This window comes from Hyla sarda, chromosome 7 (assembly GCF_029499605.1).
Source record: "Hyla sarda isolate aHylSar1 chromosome 7, aHylSar1.hap1, whole genome shotgun sequence".
NCBI lineage: Eukaryota > Metazoa > Chordata > Amphibia > Anura > Hylidae > Hyla > Hyla sarda.
In genome coordinates, this window is record NC_079195.1 from 151,093,668 (window position 1) to 151,118,232 (window position 24,565).

A 24,565-nucleotide genomic window follows, 5' to 3' on the forward strand; every position below is an offset into this window, starting at 1 on the left:
CACCCATGTCCACCCTCCCCCAGTCACCCATGTCCACCCTCCCCCGGTCACCCATGTCCACCCTCCCCCAGTCACCCATGTCCACCCTCCCCCCAGTCACCCATGTCCACCCTCCCCCAGTCACCCATGTCCACCCTCCCCCAGTCACCCATGTCCACCCTCCCCCAGTCACCCATGTCCACCCTCCCCCAGTCACCCATGTCCACCCTCCCCAGTCACCCATGTCCACCCTTCCCTAGTCACCCATGTTCACCCTTCCCTGTCACCCATGTCCACCCTTCCCTGTCACCCATGTCCACCCTTCCCTGTCACCCATGTCACCCATGTTCACCTTCCTGTCACCCATGTCCACCCCCCATCACTCATGTCCACCCACACTCACACATGTCCCCCCACCTATCATCCCTGTCACCCATGTCCACCCTCCTGTCATCCATGTCTGCCTTGTCCACTCCCCTGTCCATCCCTGTCACTCATGTTTACCCCCCTGTCTACCCCCGTAGTCTTCTCTGTCACCCATGTCCACCCTCCTGTTCACCCATCTGTCCCTTTGTTACCCCAGTCCACCCCTCTCTGTCACTCCTGTCCCTCTTTTACCCCCTTGTCCACCCCTCTGACCTCCTGTCCACCCTCCTGTCACCCATGTCCACCCCCTGTCCACCCCTCTGTCACCCCTATGCCCCCGTCACCCATGTTCACTCTTCTACACCCATCTATCACCCTTGTACACCTCTCTACACCCCTCTGTACACTCCTCTACACCCCTCTGTCACCCATGTTCACTTCTCTACGACCCTCTGTCACCCATGTACACTTCTCTACAACCTTCTGTCACCCATGTACACCCATCTGTCACCCATGTACACTCCTCTATACCCCTCTGTCACCCATGTACACTCCTCTGTACCCCTCTGTCACCCATGTACACTCCTCTGTACCCCTCTGTCACCCATGTACACTCCTCTACACCCCTCTGTCACCCATGTACACCCTTTTGTCACCCATGTACACTCCTCTCTAGCCCTCTGTCACCCATGTACACTCCTCTACACCCCTCTGTCACCCAAGTACACTCCTCAACACCCCTCTGTCACCCATGTACACTCCTCTCTACCCCTCTGTCACCCATGTGCACTCCTCTACACCCCTCTGTCACCCATGTACACCCATCTGTCACCCATGTACACTCCTCTCTAGCCCTCTGTCACCCATGTACACTCCTCTACACCCCTCTGTCACCCATGTACACCCATCTGTCACCCATGTACACTCCTCTCTAGCCCTCTGTCACCCATGTACACTCCTCTACACCCCTCTGTCACCCAAGTACACTCCTCAACACCCCTCTGTCACCCATGTACACTCCTCTCTACCCCTCTGTCACCCATGTACACTCCTCTAGACCCCTCTGTCACCCATGTACACCCATCTATCACAAATGTACACTCCTCTACACCCCTCTGTCTCCCATGTACACTCCTCTACACCCCTCAGTCACCCATGTACACCCATCTATCACACATGTACACTCCTCTGTCACCCATGTACACTCCTCAACACCCCTCTGTCACCCATGTACACTCCTCTCTACCCCTCTGTCACCCATGTACACTCCTCTCTACCCCTCTGTCACCCATGTACACTCCTCTCTACCCCTCTGTCACCCATGTACACTCCTCTCTACCCATCTGTCACCCATGTACACTCCTCTCTACCCCTCTGTCACCCATGTACACCCCTCTGTCACTCATGTACACTCCTCTTACACCCCTCTGTCACCCATGTACACTTCTCTACACCCCTCTGTCACCCATGTAAACTTCTCTACACCCCTTTGTCACCCATGTACACTCCTCTACACCCGTCACCCATGTACGCTACTATACACCCCTTTGTACATTCCTCTACACCCCTTTCACCCATGTATGCTCCTCTACACCCCTGTCGCCCATGTACACTCCTCTACACCCCTGTCACCCATGTACACTCTTCTGCACCCCTCTGTCACCCATGTACACTCCTCTACACCCCTGTCACCCATGTACACTCTTCTGCACCCCTCTGTCACCCATGTACACTCCTCAACACCCCTCTGTCACCCATGTACACTCCTCTCTACCCCTCTGTCACCCATGTACACTCCTCTCTACCCCTCTGTCACCCATGTACACTCCTCTCTACCCCTCTGTCACCCATGTACACCCCTCTACACCCCTCTGTCACCCATGTACACTTCTCTACACCCCTCTGTCACCCATGTAGACTTCTCTACACCCCTCTGTAACCCATGTACACTCCTCTCTACCCCTCTGTCACCCATGTAAACTCCTCTACACCCCTCTGTCACCCATGTACACTTCTCTACACCCCTCTGTCACCCATGTACACTTCTCTACACTCCTTTGTCACCCATGTACACTCCTCTACACCCGTCACCCATGTACGCTCCTCTACACCCCTTTCACCCTTGTATGCTCCTCTACACCCCTGTCGCCCATGTACACTCCTCTACACCCCTGTCACCCATGTACACTCTTCTGCACCCCTCTGTCACCCATGTACACTCCTCTACACCCCTGTCACCCATGTACACTGTTCTGCACCCCTCTGTCACCCATGTACACTCCTCTATACCCCTCTGTCACTCATGTACACTCCTCTACACCCCTCTGTCACCCATGTACACCCATCTGTCACCCATGTACACTCCTCTACACCCCTCTTTCACCCATGTACACCCATCTGTCACCCATGTACACTCCTCTATACCCCTCTGTCACTCATGTACACTCCTCTACACCCCTCTTTCACCCATGTACACCCATCTGTCACCCATGTATACTCCTCTACACCCTTCTGTCACCCATGTACACCCATGTACACTCCTCTACACCCCTCTTTCACCCATGTGCACCCATCTGTCACCAATGTATACTCCTCTACACCCCTCTATCACTCATGTACACTCCTCTATACCCCTCTATTACCCATGTACACTCCTCTACACCCCTCTGTCACCCATGTACACCCATCTGTCACCCATGTACACTCCTCTACACCCCTCTGTCACCCATGTACACCCATCTGTCACTCATGTATACTCCCCTAAACCCCTCTGTACACTCCTCTACACCCCTGTCACCCATGTACGCTCCTCTACACCCCTGTCACCCATGTATGCTCCTCTACACCCCTGTCGCCCATGTATGCTCCTCTACACCCCTGTCGCCCATGTATGCTCCTCTACACCCCTGTCGCCCATGTATGCTCCTCTACACCCGTCACCCATGTACGCTCCTCTATACCCCTGTCACTCATGTACGCTCCTCTACACCACTGTCACCCATGTACGCTCCTCTACACCCCTCTGTCACCCATGTACACTTCTCTACACCCCTCTGTCACCGATATAAACTTCTCTACACCCCTTTGTCACCCATGTACACTCCTCTACACCCGTCACCCATGTACGCTCCTATACACCCCTTTGTACATTCCTCTACACCCCTTTCACCCATGTATGCTCCTCTACACCCCTGTCGCCCATGTACACTCCTCTACACCCCTGTCACCCATGTACACTCTTTTGCACCCTCTGTCACCCATGTACACTCCTCTACACCCCTGTCACCCATGTACACTCTTCTGCACCCCTCTGTCACCCATGTACACTCCTCAACACCCCTCTGTCACCCATGTACACTCCTCTTTACCCCTCTGTCACCCATGTACACTCCTCTCTACCCCTCTGTCACCCATGTACACTCCTCTCTACCCCTCTGTCACCCATGTACACCCCTCTACACCCCTCTGTCACCCATGTACACTTCTCTACACCCCTCTGTCACCCATGTACACTTCTCTACACCCCTCTGTAACCCATGTACACTCCTCTCTACCCCTCTGTCACCCATGTAAACTCCTCTACACCCCTCTGTCACCCATGTATGCTCCTCTACACCCCTGTCGCCCATGTATGCTCCTCTACACCATTGTCGCCCATGTATGCTCCTCTACACCCCTGTCGCCCATGTATGCTCCTCTACACCCGTCACCCATGTACGCTCCTCTATACCCCTGTCACTCATGTACGCTCCTCTACACCACTGTCACCCATGTACGCTCCTCTACACCACTGTCACCCATGTACACTCCTCTACACCACTGTCACCCATGTGCACTTCTCTACACCCCTCTGTACACTCCTCTACACCCCTCTAAACCCCTCTGTCACCCATGCCCACCCCTCTACACCCCTCTGTCACCCATGTAAAAAAAAAAGAAAAAAAAAGCTTGGCGCCTAATAGGTTTGTTTTGCAGGTTTAACGGTGAAGAATTGTGTGTGGAAGAAATCGTGATGATGGCCCAGACCAGATGGAGAAGAGAAGGCAACGATGCAAATTAGAGAAGACGTCATTGGTGAGTTGCTGTATAAAGCAGCACTTTAAACTACATACCCACTGATAAATAGATATAGTGCATTGCTTTTTTTACAGTTTTTACTTTTTTTTTTTTCTTGCTCGTCAACCTCGATAGGGGTGCCCCGTGGAAAAAAAAATTTCCGAGGTGTGCCCGACCCGAAAAAGGTTGGGAAACACTGCCGTGCACAGTCCCCCCTCCCCTCCCCAATAAAAATGAAAAACGTCTGGTACGCCACTGTTTCCAAAATGGAGCCTCCAGCTGTTGCAAAACAACTACTCCCAGTATTACCAGACAGCCACTGACTGTCCAGGCATGAGTTTTGCAACAGCTAGAGGCACCCTGTTTGGGAATCACTGGCGTAGAATACCCATATGTCCACCCTTATGCAATCCCTAATTCAGGCCTCAAATGCCCATGGCGCTCTCACTTTGGAGCCCTGTCGTATTTCAAGGCAACAGTTTAGGGTCACATATGGGGTATCGCCGTACTCAGGAGAAATTGTGTTACAAATTTTGGGGGGTATTTTTTTTTTTCTGCTTTTTCCCTTTTTAAAAATGTAACATTTTTGGGAAAAGAAGCATTTTAGGTAAAAAAAATTTTTTTTTTTTACATATGCAAAAGTCATGAAACCCCTGTGGGGTATAAAGGTTCACTTAACCCCTTGTTACGTTCCCTGAGGGGTCTAGTTTCCAGAATAGTATGCCATGTGGGGTTTTTGTTTGCTGACCTGACACCATAGGGGCTTCCTAAATGCGGCATGCTCCCAGAGCAAAATTTGCTTTCAAAAAGCCAAATGTGAGTCCTTCTCTTCTGAGACCTGTAGTGCACCAGCAGAGCACTTTTCACCCCCATATGGGGTGTTTTCTGAATCGGGAGAAATTGGGTTTCAAATTTAGGGGGGTATTTTCTGCTATTACCCTTTTTAAAAATATAAAACTTTTGGGAAACCAAGCATTTTAGGGAAAAAAAAATTTTTTTTTACATATGCAAATGTCGTGAATCACCTGTGGGGTATTAAGGTTCACTTTACCCCTTGTTATATTCCCCGAGGGGTCTAGTTTCCAAAATGGTATGCCATGTGTTTTTTTTTTTTGCTGTTCTAGTACCACAGGGGCTTCCTAAAGGTCATCATAATCGTTAAAGGGGTTCTCCACTGCTCTGCCTTCCAGAGCTCCGCTCGCAGCGTCCGAAAGTTTATTACTCTGAATGCTGTGTGCGGGATTCCGTGTTCAAAGCCTCCTCCTGATGACATCCCGCCCGGCCACCCCCTCGTGACGTCACGCCCACCCCCTCGTGACGTCACGCCCGCCCCCTCAATGAAAGTCTAACAGCTGTCTCGTGATGTCACGATACTCCGGCCCCGTGATCGGCAGTCATCAGACCCGGAGCGGATGTTCTCTCCGGGGCCTGATGAGAGCGGGGTGCTGCGTGCGAGATCGTGGGGGTCCCCAGCGGCAGGACCCCGCGCGATCAGGCAACTTATCCCCTATCCTTTAGATAGGGGATGAGTTGTCAGCATGGTAGTACCCCTTTAAGGATACCAATAATGTTGTCCAGCCCATTTTTTGGAGTTTGATGTGACATTATGTCCAATTTGCTTTTTTGGTTTTGTTCCAATTCACACAAAAGGAGTAAACATGTGTATAACAAAACATGTACTTCTGCAATCCTTTTCTGTGAAAAATCCTTCATTTTCTAGAAGAATTTCAGGGGTGCCAACATTTACGGCCATGACTCTAAGTTGTAGAAGTATTAATATAAGTATATGTACCAAATCAGTGGCTATGTCTTGTTGTATTATACTGTTAACTATAGAAAGAAATGGAATTGTCCAGCGCAGGATGTCAAGCAATGCAATTTTTATTCAGCGATAACAGTGGGTGATGACAAGGTGACGCGTTTCAGCCGCGCTCAGCGGCCTTAGTCATACAAAACAATAGTGCAAGTGAATTGCTTTTATGGAAGGGAAAAACTGGTATCCACCCCGGTGGGAACCTTCCCAGGGCTTAACCCATTATTCACCTCCATCTAGCAGATATAGTAAAAACGCACATATAATGTGAACAATAGTCAAAATATTAAAACACTTGAGTTACAAGCGATAATATAGAAAAAGACATTCGTTATTACTAAAAATATAAAAGCCAATTACAAAATGTCAGATAACATATGTACATGTGCGATCTCGTAGCAAAAAATTTAGAATGATCTACATAAATTTAACCTAATATCGTGTCATGCATAACAGACTAGATTTGAATAACCAATATGGTTGTGTGTACTTCCATAGGACATCAAAAAATTATATTACAATTGTATAATAGGAACGCACATGGACATATGGACTAATATGGAACAATTAAATTGTCTCAAAAAACCCCACATATAATATATATATTATTCAATAATCTATTATATATATATATATATATATATATATATATATATATATATATATAAAAACAAAAGGGCAACAGCACTCAAAAAGTCCAAACGATTTAAAGAAAAGGTGCAGGCAACCTGTAAAAGGATCAAGTCCAACGATCCATATAAATGTAAAAGAAGGAAGATCAGGGCAGCACTCCAATGGTGTGAAAAAAAGAGAAAATTTATTCCATCAAAACAATGTGCAAAACAGCAGCGACGTTTCGATCCTCTCCAGGTTGAAAAAGATCCTGGAGAGGATCGAAACGTCGCTGCTGTTTTGCACATTGTTTTGATGGAATAAATTTTATCTTTTTTTCACACCATTGGAGTGCTGCCCTGATCTTCCTTCTTTCATATATATATATATATATATATATATATATATATATATACTATTTATTATTTATCATATGTGCGAGAAACAATTATGGGAAAGAGTATAAAAGTGAAATTCCTCCCCGACTCCAAGAGAAACCAATAAAAATATCATACTGTAAGGGAACAATGGATCAATAATGGAGGATGACATCTTGTCTTAAATTTAAGCCAAGGGGACACCTGGTTTGAAGTTAAATAATCCAGAAGACTTCTCTGTCCAATAGTTTTTGTTTAATATTACCTCCTCTAATATTATTAGTAACCCTTTCAATCCCCTGAAGGCTAAGACCAGAAAAATCACCCTCATGCTTTTCGGCAAAATGCTTACTAACCATGGAAAAATGTCGGGACTGAAAATGTGGAATGTCTGACAGGTGTTTTCTGGTCCTAGCCTTCAGGGGATTGGAGGTGCACCCCACATACTGTAATTGGCAGATGTTACATGTCATTAGATAGACCACATGGCTTGTGTTACAATTAATGTATTCTGACATACCGAATGTTTCTCCAGTAACTGTGGACATAAAAGTTTTGGAATTCTTCATGACTTTGCAACAAATACACTTTAAATGTCCACATTTAAAGTTACCCTTGGTATTGAGCCAGGAGGGTTTCTTAATCACACCAGAACTAAACAAGCTAGGGGAGACACATTGGCCGATGGTTTTGGCCCTCCGTGACACAAATTTATACCCATGTTCAAAAATTTTTATGTATTGGCTATCATTAACTACCATTGGTAGGTATTTCTCAATTATTTTGCATATTGGTTTGAAATCATGGCTATAATTTGTCGAAAAAACAAGGGGTTTGACTTCACTGTTTCTCCTAGTAACTTGAGATGATGACTCTTTAATGCCATATACCAAGTCAAACCTATTTTTTCTCCTAGCAATATCCTTTGCTCGGTTCAATGACCAAGTCTGATAACCTCTCTGTCTCAGCCTCACTGATATGTTCTCTGCTTCATTTTCAAACAACTCCAATGTGGAGTTATTCCTCCTAGCTCTAATCATTTCTCCTACCGGAGATTTTTAACCACATGTGGTGGGTGGCACGATGCTGCTTGCAGTATCAAATTGGTGGCCAATTCTTTACGGTATGTAAAGGTAGTGACCCTGCAATTCAAAGGGTCACCTCTCAATTTCAGATCCAAAAAACTAACCTCGATCTCATCACAATGTAGTGTGAATCTGAGGTTACAAGGGTTCTGATTGAGATACAGGCCAAACTGTTGTATGGTCGGCATAGACGACCCCCCGATAAACAGGAGGTCGTCTATGTACCGACTATACTACAGGATGTGCTCCCCAAATGGATTGTCATGTGAGAAAAGAAAATTCCTTCCCCACCAGCACATGTATATGTTTGCCAATGAAGGCGAGAATTTAGCACCCATAGATGCTCCGGTGATCTGCAGAAAATAATCTCCATCAAACATAAAAAAATTGTGAGTGAGTAAATACTCCACCACCAAAATAATAAAATTCTGCAGGTCACCGGAGTATGGGGCATAAATGGACAAAAACCACTTGAGGGCAATCAGTGCCTCCTTGTGGGGAATCACTGAGTACAAAGCAGTGACATCAGCCGTTATCCATCTCATCCCGGGTTCCCACCGGATGTTGTCCATGGCAACCAGGACATCCCTGGTATCTTGGAGGAAACCCGGGATGAGAGGGACCAACGGCTGAAGTCTGGAATCGACCCACTCACAGAGTGTCTCATTGAGAGAGCCAATCCCCGCCACAATGGGACGCATCTGAGGAGGGAATGTATTTTTGTGGATTTTGGGGAGCGAATGAAAAATTGCCATAAGGGGATTGGCTATTTTGATATAATCAGCCTCCTTAGATGTAAAATGGCCATCATTCACTCCCAAGTCCACCAGGTTATATAGTTCCAATTTGAATTGTGGTGTTGGATTCATTTTTAATATTCTATATGTGTTTATATCAGATAAAATATCCATGTTTAGTTTTCTATAAAGTTTGGAATCCAGCACCATAACCCCTCCGCCCTGTTAACTATATAAACACATATATTAATAGATGGATATTGTACACACTGTAAATCTGCCGTGTTGTTAAAAAATAATAAAAATATATTTTAAAACAAAAATTACAATAAAAGGTAACACTTCTAATCTAAAGTAGAAGGCAGATAACACACGATCCGTCATTGACTGTTTCAGATTGCAGGTTTCTATGGTCCACGTGTCTGCAAAACGCATATCTCTACATCTTATGAACAGCAGCTTTGGCAAGATGGCTGCCCCCATAATTATGATAATTAAATAAAGAATCCATAACCAAAAATTTTATTAGATTACAACAACACAAATATGTATCTGGTTTTAAGTGGTAGAGCAAAATATAAGGAATATATTCTATTTAAATGTAAGGTTATTCTAGCCTACCAGAGAATCTTTGGTAGAACCAAGCTCTGAAGTAATAGTGACCAGCAGAATTCAAGCAGAAACTGCATTAAAGGGTTACTCCACTTCCCAGCGTCCAGAACATTGAGTTCATGAACGCTGTGTGCTGGCTTCCGTGTTCACACCTGCCCCCTTGTGACGTCACGCTCCGTCAAATGATGTCACGTCCTGCCCCCTCAATGAAAGTCTATGCGAGGGGGTGTTTGACGGCCGTCGCGCCCCCTTCCCATAGACTTTCATTGAGGGGGCAGGCCATGACGTCACGAGGGGGCGGGTGTGAACACGGAATCCCACACACAGCATTCAGGAACTCATTGTTCCGGACGCTGGGGAGCGGAGTAACCCTTTAAATAGTATAATGATTAATCCCTTGAGGACCAGGCCATTTTTTATTTTTGCACTTTCATTTTTTCCTCCCTTCTAAAAATCATAACACTTTAAATGTTTCATCTTCATATCCATATGAGGGCTTGTTTTTGCACCACAAATTTTTATTTGTAATTAAATCAATAATTTTATAACAAAATCTATATGCAAAATCCGGCATTAACTGTGGATCCTGGCTGCTGATAGCAACCATGACCCACCAGGTATGAAGCATGCTCAGCTTGTGAATGCACTTCAGACTGTGGGATCGGAACCAGGGTGTACAGGTGTGTCCTTGGTCCTTAAAGGGGTTATCCAGGAAAAAAACTTATATATATATATATATATATATATATATATCTCAACTGGCTCCAGAAAGTTAAACAGATTTGTAAATTACTTCTATTAAAAAATCTTAATCCTTTCAGTACTTATGAGCCGATGTAGTTGAGTTGTTCTTTTCTGTCTAAGTCCTCTCTGATGACACCTGTCTCGGGAACCGCCCAGTTTAGAAGAGGTTTGCTATGGGGATTTGCTTCCACTCTGTACAGTTCCTGAGACAAACAGAGATGTCAGCAGAGAGCACTGTTGCCAGACAGAAAACAACAACTCATCTTCAGCAGCTGATAATTATTGAAAGGATTAAGATTTTTTTTTATAGAAGTAACTTACAAATCTGTTAAACTTTCTGGAGCCAGTTGATATAAAAAAAAATAATAACATTTCCCTGGAATACTCCTTTAAGAGGTTAATATAACTTTTTAATTCAAGAAAGACACCACACATATGGTCTGTGTTCATTTAAAATGATTAAATGAAGTATAGGGAAAAAGGCAAAGCATTGTTAACCCCTTAAGGACACATGACGTACTGGAACGTCATGTGTCCGCTCCCGATCTATAACGCGGGGCCACGCGTCATGGCTAATAGCGCGCGGCATTGATCGCTGTGCCGTGCGCTATTTACCCTTTAGACGCGGCGTTCAAAGTTGAACGCCGCGTCTAAAGTGAAACTGAAACCATGCCAGTTAGCTCAGTGGGCTGTTCGGGATAGCCGCGGCGAAATCGCGGCATCCCGAACAGCTTACAGGTCTGCGGAAGGGTCCCTACCTGCCTCCTCGCTGTCCGATCGCTGAATGACTGCTCAGTGCCTGAGATCCAGGCATGAGCAGTCAAGCGGCAGAATCATCGATCACTGGTTTCTTATGAGAAACCAGTGATCAATGTGAAAGATCAGTGTGTGCAGTGTTATAGGTCCCTATGTGAGCTATAACTCTGCAAAAAAAAGTGAAAAAAATAAAATTATAATAAATACCATTTAACCCCTTCCCTATTAAAAGTTTGAACCCCCCCCCCTTTTCCCATTAAAAAAAAACCCAGTGTAAATAAAAATAAAAACATATATGGTATCGCCGCATGTGGAAATGTCCGAACTATAAAAATATATCGTTAATTAAACCGCACGGTCAATGGCGTGCACGCAAAAAAATTCCAAAGTCCAAAATAGTGCATTTTTGGTCACTTTTTATATCATGAAAAAATGAATAAAAAGGGAACCATTTTCACATTGATAGGACTAAACTTAAGATCATGGCGCAAAAAATGAGCCCTCATACCGCCCCATACACGGAAAAATAAAAAAGTTATAGGGGTCAGAAATGACAATTTTAAACGTATACATTTTCCTGCATGAAGTTATGATTTTTTCCAGAAGTACTACAAAATCAAACCTATACAAGTAGGGTATTATTTTAACCGTACAGAATAAATATCAGGTGTCATTTTTACCGAAAAATTTACTACGTAGAAACGGAAGCCCCTAAAACTGCAAAACTTACAAAACTGCATTTTTTTTTTCGTTTCACTGTAGATTTTTGGGCACAATGACTGACGTCATTACAAAGTAGAATTGGTGTCGCAAAAAATAAGCCATCATATGGATTTTTAGGTGCAAAATTGAAAGAGTTATGATTTTTTAAAGGCAAGGAGCAAAAAACGAAAATGCAAAAACGGAAACCCCCCGGTCCTTAAGGGGTTAAGCACAACCAATTTATTATAAGTAAAAGCACTGTATTATCCAACTCTTAGATAAAAGGGTTACAATGTTAAACCATACACCTTTAACCCCTTAAGGACCAGATGTTTTTTTTCATTTTTGCACTTTCGTATTTTCCACCTCACCTAAAAATCAGAACGCTTTCAATTTTGCACCTACAGACTCATATGAGGGCTTGTTTTTTGCATTTTTAATTTTACAACTTAAAAAAATTATAACTACATGCACCATAATTTTATGTTTAAAATTGTCATCTTCTGACCCCTATAACTTTTTTATTTTTCCATATATGCGGCGGTATGAGGGCTTATTTTTTGCACCATGATCTGAAGTTTTTATCGGTCCCATGATTGTTTTGATGGGATTTTTTGATCACTTTTTATATTTTTTTTAGGGTGCACAAAGTGACCAAAAATATGCAATTTTGGACTTGTGCAGTTTAGGTAACATTATATTTTTATAGTTCAGACATTTACGCATGCGGCAATACCGCATATGTTTATTTACATATTTTTTTATGAGAAAAGGGGGGTGATTCAAACTTTTATTCAGGAAGGGGTTAAATCACATTAATTCACTTTGTTTTAAACTTTTTTTTTTTTTTTTTACACTTTTTGTTGCCCCATAGGGGACTAATACATGCAATCCTTTGATTGCATTCACTGAACTATGCTATACCATAGCATAGTGTTATCTGCACTCGATTGCTCAAGTTTGGATCTCAGGCTTGGAGCAATCAAAACGACGATTATACAGTGGGAAGGAAGGTAAAAACCCTCCCACTTTCACAGCGGCAGTCCCGAACAGCTCAGCTGAGCTAACCAGCAGTATTTCCTCCTGTTTTAGATGCCGTGATCAACTTTGATGGCGGCATCTAAAGAGTTAATACCAGACATCAGTCCAATTGGCGATGTCCTGTATTAGCCACGGGTCCAGGCTGCTGATAACAACCAGTATCCAGCAGGTACGAAGCACGTTCAGTTCCTGAGCAAGCTTCACATACCGGGAGCCAGCCACGAGCGTAAATATATGACTGTGGACATAAAAGGGGTTAAGTGGGCTTCTATTTTCCATTCCATTTTCATTTATGGCATTTGCAGAAAAAATGACTAGCCAACTCGCCGTATTTTTCAAAAAAAATTTGTTTCGATCCGAATTCAGTTGCAGTGAATCTATATTGAAAACGGCTTCCAGAGAGCCTCAATAGAACACTTTGCTTGGTTCTAACACGCATATGGAGTGTGCTGGGGTAGTGAAATAATACTGTTATTCAGTATGACATGCAGATTACAGGCATTGCTTTTAGAATCACTGCTGCAGAACATTACAATGACAGAGCCTGGAGGTGGCATCAGTATGAGGAGACCATATAGTGGCTGAATGACACAGCATGGAGGTGTTGGCAGCATGAGGAGACCAAATAGTGGCTAAATGACACAGCGTGGAGGTTTTGGCAGCATGAGGAGACCATATAGTGGCTGAATGACACAGCGTGGAGGTGTTGGCAGCATTAGAAGACCATATAGTGGCTAAATTACACAGCATGGTGTTGTTGGCAGCATGAGGAGACCATATAGTGGCTGAACTACACAGCTTGGATGTGGCCACACCCCTACCCCTTAATTCCCTGGTTGAACTTGATGGACATATGTCTTTTTTCGACCGTACTAACTATGTAACTATGTAACTATGAGGAGACCATATTGTGGCTGAATGACACAGTGTGGAGGTGTTGGCAGCATGAGAAGATCATATAGTTGCTGAATGACACATTCTGGAGCTGGCAGCAGCATGAGTAGACACTAGGGCTTCACAATCCCTAATATTAAATGATTCATTTTGAAATTTAAATTGAAGATTTATGGTAGCTAGTGCTACCATACAATTTTTTAGGCTCAGGACCAGCAGCATCAGTAAACCATAGATTGGCTCCGGTGCTGGCGTGTGGGTACAAAGGACCAAATATAACAATGAGTCACATGTCACATGGCAGCACAATGAGATCCTGGAGGTGGCATCAGTTTGAGGAGACCATATAATGGCTGAATGACTGCCTGGAGTTTGTGGCTGCATGGGGAGACCATATAGTGGCTGAATGGCATAGCCTGAAGGTGGCAGAAGCATTAGGAGACCATATAGTGTCTGAATGGCATAGCCTGGAGTTCGCTGAAGCATGAGAAGAGACCATATAGTGGCTGAATGAGACAGCCTAGAGGTGGCAGCAACAGCATCAGGAGTCCTGAAAGTAACCCGGTGACAGAGTGGTGCAGTGGGTGGCAATACCAGTACCCGGTGACGAAGGTGGATGAAAAAAGGGTCTGATGCGGAGGAAGGTTTGTAACTGGGGAGCAGCATCTTAAATCTGTTTGGCACTATCCATTTTTATGAAGTGTTAGTGTGGCACCATGGTCAATCTACTCTGATGCATCAGACATTGGTGGTTGGAAATTCTGAATGATCCATGCCTGATTCATCTTCACAAAGGTCAATCTCTCCACATTTTTCGTGGACAGATGAGTTCTCCTTGGGGGGGGAAGGGGGGGGACTATAGCCCCCGCCGCACTAAACAACAACTCTGATGGCACACTACTGGCCGGAAAGGACAGCTTTTCTAGGGAGAACTCTGCTAGTTGCGGCCACAAATCAAGTTATGATTCCCAGAAGTCCAGTGGATCTTAAAGGTGTGTTGGCATATGCATGTCAAGGTATGCCACCACCTGCTGGTTCATGAGTTGCTTCATTATGCGGGTGAAGAAAGGTAAACATCATCGACTGTAGACTCAGGCTGCTGCTGATGGAGCTGGTACTGCTCTTGCCACCCCGCCCCTCCCCAGCAGCCATAGCAGTGGAAGATGAGTGCAGAGGGACCCCCGAGTCAGACCTGCGAGAGGATGGACGATGGCGCCAATAGGCATCGGCAAACTGACTACATAGGATGCCTCTGTAGTAGGTCACTTTGTCCTCCCTCTCAGTGGGTGTAAAAAAGGCCCCTATTTTGTGGTGGTAGCAAGGGTCCAATAAGGTGGAAATCCAGAAGTTATCCCCCTGCCGAATGGTGACAATTAGGCTGTCACTACGCAAGCAAGTGAGCATGCATCGAGCCATTTGTGCAAGTGACTCGAAGGGACTCCCTGCCTCCATCTCCACTGCATACAGCCACGGTGTGTCTGGGCCCTCTGTCTCACCTTCCTCATATCCCTCTAGCTCCTCTGGCTACTCCTACTCCTCCTCTCCTGTCAGATTACTAGAAAATCCTCCCATTTGGTGAAACCTAAACTGTGCTCCACAGTGCCCCTCCCCCTCCTCCTCCTCCAGTTCAGCCCCCACAGGGCTCATGTGGTTGTGAAATGTAGGCACCACATCTAAAGTGCCCTGACCAGCCATAGTTTCCAACACGTGTTGTAAGTAATGAAGCAGTGGAATGATGTTGTTCATCCCATAATCCTGGCGACTTACTAATAATCTGGCTTCCTCAAGGGGCCTGAGCAAACGGCAGGAGTCACATATGAGCTGCCACTGGTTCACATTGAAGTTACACAGGGGAGTGCCCCTATTTGCTTGGATCATCAAGAAATCGGTGATGGCTTTTCTCTGTTCGTACAGTCGGTCCAACATATAGAGGGTGGAATTCCAACATGTGGCAACGTCACAAATAAGACTATGTTAGGGGATACTATTCTGACGCGGCAGCTCAAGGAGGGTGTGCTTTGTGGTGTACAAGTGGCTGAAGTTCATACAAAGATTCCTTCCCATTTTTAGGATGTCTTGCAAATGGGGGGAGCACTTCAGGAACTGCTTCACAACCAGATTGAACACGTGTTATGCAAGGCGCACGGCTCAGCCTTCCCAGCAGCAGCGCATGCAAGATGTTCTACCCGATGTCAGTCACCATGGTTACTATTTTCAGTTTTCGTGGAGTAAGCCATGCTCAGATTTCTTTACAAATTACTTTTAGCAGTTCCTCCCCTGTGTGACTCCATTCACCAAGGCAAACCATGTGAAGAACAGCGTGACACCACCGTGCCCTGCACACATGGCATGCTGAAGGGCCACTGAGACTTGCCTGGGCATTTAAGGCTGAGGACACGGTGGAGGATGAGGAGGTTGAGTCACACACTGTCACAGGACCAATGGCCTGAGAGCGTGGAAGAGGAAGCGGCGTGACCTGTCCAGGTTGGTGTTGTGGCTGTGCAGGAACCACATTCACCTAGTGAGCCGCAAAGGACATGTATTTTCCCTGACCGTAGTTACAGCTCCAGACGTCGACGCTGCCATGCACTTTGGTACACACCAACAGGTTCAAGGACTGGCCCACCTTCTCTTCCACAAAATTGTACAGGGCTGGTACTGCCTTCTTCCCAAAGAAATTATGGCTTGGCGCTGTCCCCCTCGGCTCAGCACAAGCCATCAGTTCTCTGAAAGGTGCAGAACCCATCACTTGAAAATGGAGGGACTGTAGCACCAGCAACTTGGACAGGAGCACATTCAGCTTCTGCACCATTGGATGAGTGGGTGCTTACTGTTGTCTCTTGGACATGGCTTCACCAATGGATTGTTGGTGGAATGGCTGACAAAAAGTAGGAGGAGCAGGAGCATCTGGAGCAACAGAAGGAGGGTATGACACACAGCTCCCTTCGGCTAAGGTGGTGGAGCCTTGGCTGGCTGAAAGAGGGAGCGGCGTACCACTGGGTGATGCAGCAGGTTGGACCACTGCATCTGAGCCACGGTTCTCCCAGGCTGCTTTATAGTGACGAAGCATATGTTGACGCAGGGCCGTGGTGCCAACATTGGAACCCTGGCCACGCTTCACCTTCTGCTGGCATATCTTGCATGTGGCTATGTGAATCTCCTCCGGATGCTTGATGAAAAACAGCCACACCACCAAGTAGCTGATTTTTCCACCAACAGTCCACACTAATCGACTGCTACTGCCGCTGTCTCCAGGAACCCCTGTTCCACTGCCTCGTGGGAAGGTAGGCTGCTGTGAAGCAGGTGCTTCCCCTCGGGCACGTTTGGCTTTAGAATTTCCACACCTGCCATCATGCTGACTGCCAACCATGCTACCACCTTGCTGGCTCAGCTGCTGCCTCACTGGCAACCAACAACTCTCTTCTCCGGATAATGATAATGATGAAACCCCTTCTTGACCTGGCTCCCAATTGCGAACAGCTTCATCATCATCATCATCATCATCAACAAGTATCTTCACCTCACTGATGTCCTCCTCCAGTTCCCCAACAGTGTCTGCTTCAGGACCCTGGACCCTGGCAGCACTGCCGCCCTTGTCACTCTCCTCATCACTTCTTCCCCAGTTAGCGGGAGATGCGGCAGATGTCTCTTCCACCTCTTGGCTGGGCAGTAGCTGCTGACTGTCCTCTATTAAATCGTCCTCACTGAATAGTAGAGCTGAAGCCACAACATAAGATACTTCTTTAGGGGAGGGAACAGCATAGGACAGAGGCAATGGGAGGACAGGGACTGCTCCGGGGGTTGTGTCTGAGGAACCAACCGACTGTTGACTGGGGGTTTCAGATGTCACTTGTGGTGAAGTGGATGACCCTGTTAACCAAACAATAACGGCAGATGGGTTGCTGGTCGAGACGCGACCGCTAACTGATAACGGAGCTCAGGCCTCTCGCTGTGACTCCTGCTGCCACTTGCCCATAGTCTGCTACGACCTCTGCCTGATGAATTTAGGCCTCTGCCACTCCTCAAAAAAACAGTATTTGTCTAGAACAGCACCAGGTGTGTACTTTTGACTGTCCTTTCACAGTATCTAGGCCCTTGACAGAATAACAGGTACAATATAGTACACTACTTAAATGTAGATATGTGGTATGCACTTATGAGGGCAGAAAGATGCACTACAGTACACTTAAAGTATCTGAGTACAACACCAGCCGGTGAGTACATTTGCCAGGACTTTCACAGACTTGACAGATTAATAGGAACAAAATAATGCGCTACTTAGATGTAGGTATGTGGCGGTAGAGTACGCTTACAAAAACATATTTTAGTAAAACACCAGTCAGTCATTACTTTTGCCTGGACTTTCACAGTATCTAGGCCCTTGACAGATTAACAGGTACAAAATAGTATATATATACCATGTTTGTCTTGATCGGACTTTGTGATCGCTTTTTATTCATTTTTTTCATATAAAAAGTGATCAAAAATGTTGGACTTTGGAATTTTTTTGCGCGTATGCCATTCACCGTGCGGTTCAATTAACTATATATTTTTATAATTCAAACTTTTCCGCATGCATCGATACCACATATGTTTATTTTTATATTTATTTACACTGTTTTGTTTTTTTATGGGAAAAGGGGGCTGATTCAAACTTTTATTAGGGAAGGGGTTAAATGACCTTTATTACCATTTATTTATTGACCATTTATTTTTCACTTTTTTTTGCAGTGTTATAGCTCCCATAGGGGGCTATAACACTCCACACACTGATCTTTTACACTGATCCCTGCAAAGCTATAGCTTTGCATTGATCAATGTTATAGGTGGTCGATTGCTCAAGCCTGTATCTCAGGCTTGGAGCAATCAATCGTCGATCGGACGCGTCGGAGACAGGTGAGGAGACCTCTGCTTGCAATTTTATCGCAATGGTCCGATCAGCCCGACTGAGCTGCCGGGAAGCTTTCACTTTCATTTTAGATGCAGCAATCAACTTTGATTGCCGCGTCTAAAGGGTTAATAAAGCGTGGCACAACGATCATTAGCCGCTGGGACCGACCCGGTATGACGCGGGGTCACAGTGTGACCCCCGTTTTATTTACCTGGACCGGGCAAAGGGCGTACAGGTACGCCCTGAGTCCTTAAGAGGTTAAAAAACTTATTTTTGCACAACACCAGTAGTAAACAACAGTGCTGCAGCACACAGTCGCTGTGTACTAAACACAAAATTGCACTCTTTCACAGACTATTATGAATGGTCTGCTGGGTATGTATTATACCGTCTACAGACTAGTATAACCAACAGACCATTTGTGGTGGAACAAACAGGGAAGAAAAATGCGCTACTGTACGCTTCAAAAATGCACTTATGAGGGCAGAAAAATGCGCTGCAATATGTAAAAAAAAAAAATTTGCCCACAGCACCAGCAGTACACAACAATTCTGGAGCATATAGTCACTGTGTACTAATCCCAAAATTGCAAAAAGACTCTCTCTCAAATACTATTAGGAATGGACTGCTGGGTATGGATAATACCGTGTACAGACTAGTATAAACAGCAGACCAGTTGTTGTGGAACAAAGACACAGATTTGCCCTAAAAAATTATTTCTCCCTCCTGTTAAAACGTTTCTGCAGCTGAGGAAACACACAGTTCTCTGCCCCTCTCTGTAATACAATGCAGTGACTGAGGGGTTAATCGCTGCAGTAAGAATTAATTTCTGTGCAAATACGCTGTGCTCTGTGTCCTACAGAAGGCTGAGGTGACTAAGAGGTGAAACGCTGCTGCAATGAGCTTTTCTGTGTAACACACACAGTGATATCCGTCCTATCTCTCTGCAGTGTAATGAATGATATGACGAGCCACAAAATGGCTGCCGAATATATAGGGCTGTGACATCACAGGGGTGACTGACTGCTGATAGGCTGCATCCTGCATGTGATTCAGGGTCATCCCGCCTACTTCCCTTCCTGCCTCGCCTTCCCAACGTTCCTTGCCCCATTTACCGACATGTGGATCTGATATTTACATCCTCCGCGGGGTCATGCAGTCGGTCCCTGAGGCCATCAACGGCCGGGACTCGCGGCTAATACAGCACATCACCGATCGCGGTGACGCCCTGTATTAACCCTTCAAACGTGGTGATCAATGCTGACTGCCGCGTATGAAGCAAAAGTGAAAGTATCCTGGTTGCTCAGTCGGGTTGTTCGGGACAGCCGCGGTGAAATAGCAGCGTCCTGAACAGCTTACAGGACCCCGGGAGGGCCCTTACCTGCCTTCTCGGTGTCCGATCGGCGAATGACTGCTCCGTGCCTGAGATCCAGGCAGGAGCAGTCAGGCACCGATAACACTGATCACAGGCGTGTTAAGACACGCCAGGGATCTGTATAAAAGATCAGTGTGTGCAGTGTTATAGGTCCCTATGGGAGCTATAACATTGCAAAAACAAAGTAAAAAAAAAGTGTTAATAAAGATCATTTAACCCCTTCCCTAATAAAAGTTTGAATCACCCCCCTTTTCCCATAAGAAAAAATAACAGTGTAAATAAAAATAAACATATGTGGTATCGCCGTGTGCTTTAATGTCCGAACTATAAAAATATATCGTTAATTAAACCGCACGGTCAATAGCGTACACATAAAAAAAATCAAAAGTCCAAAAAAGCGTATTTTTGGTCACTTTTAATACCATTAAAAAATGAATAAAAAGTGATAAAAAAAAGTCTGATAAAAACTTCAGATTACGGCGCAAAAAATGAGTCCTCATACCGCCCTGTATATGGAATAATAAAAAAGTTATAGGGGTCAGAAGATGACATTTTTAAACGTATTCATTTTCCTGCATGTAGTTATGATTTTTTCCAGAAGTACAACAAAATGAAACCTATATATGTAGGATACCATTTTAACCGTATGGACCTGCAGAATAATGATAAGGTGTAATTTGTACCAAAATATGCACTGCGTAGAAACGGAAGCCCCCAAAAGTTACAATATTGCGTTTCTTCTTCGATTTTGTCGCACAATGATTTTTTTTTTTCCGTTATGTCGTGGATTTTTGGGTAAAATGACCAACGTCACTGCAAAGTAGAATTGGTGACGCAATAAATAAGCCATAATATGGATTTTTAGGTGGAAAATTGAAAGGGTTATGATTTTTAAAAGGAACGAAAATGCAAAAACTGAAAAACCCTGCGTCCTTAAGGGGTTAAAGGGAGTACACCCACTTCCATCATGAAAAAATATGCCTACCTTTAATTCTTCCTGAAACTTCATTTCTAGTAATTTTGCTGCTTTACGATCCTCAATCTCAACTTTCCATTTTTCAGCAACAATTCTTGCTTTTTCTTTGGCCATGGCATCTCGAAACTTCTTTTCAATTTCTGCTTCTTTCTGCTTCCTGCATTTATGTAAAATGATGATGTTATTGTTAAGTATGTCAGAAATCAAAGCAATTCAAGAATTTGTTCATATCATGAATGGACCATGGTTCTAACTGTATAATGTTGAAACATGTTCAAATGCTGTCATGCCATGTGTTGATCCATCTGTTCAATCACCTCAGAGCCAAGGGCACAGCTATAGAGGGTGCAATGGTAACAGTCCCACATGGAACATGGAAAATAGTGGGTAGGGGTGGGTCAAGCTTTCTTGATGACAAAGACTGGGGTTTTAAAACATACCTTGCATCCTATGGCCCACATTTAACATTCTACCCAGAACAGAAACTTTCTGTTTTTTTCCATAGCAACCAATCACAACCTAACTTTAAGTTTATCAGAACTGGTTAAGATATGAAAGCTAAGGTGTGATTGGTTGCTAAGGACAAAAACAGACCGTTTTGGTTTTAGGCAGGTTGATAAATCTGGGCCTGTGTGTTCTGAGCTTCTGAATTGTAACTGTTTGATGGGCAATCGTTAATTGAATTAGGTACAAGCAGTAGGAAGGTAAACAGGGCACTGCTCTATGCAACACGTATTCCCATAGGATAGGCTCTTATTGGCTCTAGGTATAAAATAGCAGCTAGCTGTGTTCTTGGGTGCAGACCTCTGAAGTGTAAGAAGCTTAAAGTAAATACCATATAGAAGAAGGAAATGAAGTTGCACTAACCCGAACGTTTCTTCAGCGTGATGACAATTTTATTCTAACAAATTGACTGCAAATAACAGGAAAAACAATTCATTTGGGAGAGCGAGGGCTGATGAGGCTCTCAGACGCGGGGCATACCACTGATACGCTACTAGTTTTGCGTCACTGAGGACGCTTTTTCTGTCTCGGAATCAGAATGAGAAGTAAAAGCGTCCCAGAATTATTAATGCTTAAAGTGACAGTGGTCAGATGTGCAAAAAACGCTCTGGTCCTTAAGGTGAAAATGGGTTTGGTCCTTAAGGGGTTAAAGATCGGTTAGTACACACTGAGGTTGAGTAAAAAAAAAAAGATAGACAGTAATTTCTGATCTCAAGTAGGCTGGGTTCTTTTTCCTGCCTTTCGTGTATAAACTGTCCAATAATGATTAAAGGATCCCATTTTACACATCAGAATACACAATAGCCCTCATTTACTAATGTCAACCCGACTCTTTTTGTCGGGTTATGTGACCAAAAATTTGGTCAACCCGACAAAATATATCATCACTCCGAGTGCTTTTTTAACCCATCAAAATGGGCGTGGTTATCACAAAAAGGGGCGTGTTTCTGACAGAAAAGAAAAAACACTCGGAGTATTATGAAAAACTCACAGGAAAACCTGTGAATTTTTCTTCACCAAAACCTGACAGCTCTGAGCTGTCGGGAAATGACTCAAAACTGACTAAATCCTACCCCCATCATGGAACAGGGTCTGTTCCATGTTGGGGGTAGTAATACAGGGGCAAAGGGGTTGATCACATCGGGTCTGATGAGACCCGATCCGATCAAAAGTTATTAAGCAGGGGAGAGGGCGGCATGGTCTGCTCCCCATCGATGTACGATGTATTTTACTTTCATTTTCAAATTCCCCGCCGGGATTCCTGAATGGGCGGTACTGAGGAACCATTCAGGGATCCCGTCAGAGTTCTCAAATAGAAGAGCTGCGGTGGGGAAAGATATATAGCATTGTCCAGGCAAGCTGGGAGTTCTAGTTTTGCAACATCTGGAGGTCCGCAGGTTGGAGACTACTGATATATAGAATCGCTGGGGGAATGTATATGTCCCCACAGCTTCTATATATCTTGTCCCCCGGTGTTATAATTACCTGTTCCCGAGGTCTGTGACGGCGCCTGAGCCAGAAGGATCGCGGACCCCGGGAACAGGTAATTATAACACCGGGGATGGGGGAGGCGATGGGGCAGCTGTGGTGTTTGTACTCAGGGGGATTGTGTATAGAAGCGAAGTGGGGACCAGATAACGCTTATATGTCTGGTCCCCACTTCACTTCTATACACATATGCCTCTGAAGCGCTATCACTCACAAGCGGAGCATTATCAGAGCATCAGGTAGCGGCTTCCCGGAGAGATGCTCTGCTAATAAAATGCTTGTCAATGATAGCGCTACCGGGAGCTTATGATTGCGCTGTGTGGGGGACATATATAACATGCGCTGTACAGGGGACATATATAACATGCGCTGTGCGGGGGACATATATAACATGCGCTGTGCGGGGGACATATATAACATGCACTGTGCGGGGGACATATACAACATGCGCTGTACTGGGCATATGATAGCACTGTGCGGGGGACATATATAACATGCGATGTGCGGGGGACATATATAACATGCGCTGTGCAGGGGACATATATAACATGCGCTGTGCAGGGGACATATGTACAATTTATCGTGCGACACAATTTCTTTTCCCATGCGACACATTCCAGGTTAAACCCCCCCCCCCAAAGGACGAGGGGGCACTCCCTCCGTCTGGAGAAGAAAAGGTTTAGTCTAAAGGGGCGACACGCCTTCTTTACCGTGAGGACTGAATTTATGGAACGGTCTACCTCAGGAACTGGTCACAGCAGGAACAATTAACAGCTTTAAAACAGGGTTAGATACATTCCTGGAACAAAATAACATTAATGCTTATGCAGAATTATAAAACTACATCCCTTTCCCTTATCCCCTTACACCCTTCACTTCACAGAGTAAATGAAGAAACACAAAGAGATAAACCCGACACTCTTAGTAAATGAGGGCCAAGGTGTATAATTTAAAACACTTTTTGAGATGGGTAATGTATGTGCTTGTATGTCTGTGCAAAAAAATTGTACGTGAGTCAAAAAATGTGAAGCTTAAAAACAAAGAATCAATAACCAAAGATATTGCATTAGGAAGGGCAAAAACAAATTGCCAGTATCAAAACATTGCATAGAGACAGGAAATTCTGAGAAGGAAATAAGGTTTATTGCGATAGACTATGTGCCAGTCCCAACAAGGGTGGGGGGGGGGTGGGGGGGCAGGTTAGCAGTACAGTACTTAGAAGGCGTGAATTATGGTGGATATACCAGTTGAATGCCCTTCGCCCTAATGGGCTCAATGTGGAATTTAATATGATTTAATGTTGCATGTGCTAGGTAAAGGTCTGTCAACTTGGAGTGTTTGAATTTAGTCTAAAATAAGATTGGGTTTGTGCATCATCACATTCAAGGTAAAACTACTTTTGCATTTTTTTCCCCCCCTAGTCTGCAGTGCACCTGGGGGAGGGGTAATTAATTAGTCTCAGGTGTACAAAATGAATTCCTTAACTCTGTAGAGCCCTGCTCTGGTTAAGAGTGCTTGTGAATAAATCTGTGGCTTGTGGATTAACCCCTTAAGGAC

General features: G+C 44.8%; 1 protein-coding gene across 1 annotated transcript in view; it reads right to left on the reverse strand.

Annotated features, from left to right (window-relative positions):
- The window catches only part of SH2D4B (SH2 domain containing 4B), a 574,201-nt gene that overhangs the window by 292,895 nt on the left and 256,741 nt on the right, over positions 1–24,565 (reverse strand). The window contains exon 3 of the mRNA XM_056529781.1: positions 21,026–21,173. Coding sequence (XP_056385756.1) covers positions 21,026–21,173 — 148 coding nt within the window. The remainder of the gene's footprint in view (positions 1–21,025; positions 21,174–24,565) is intronic.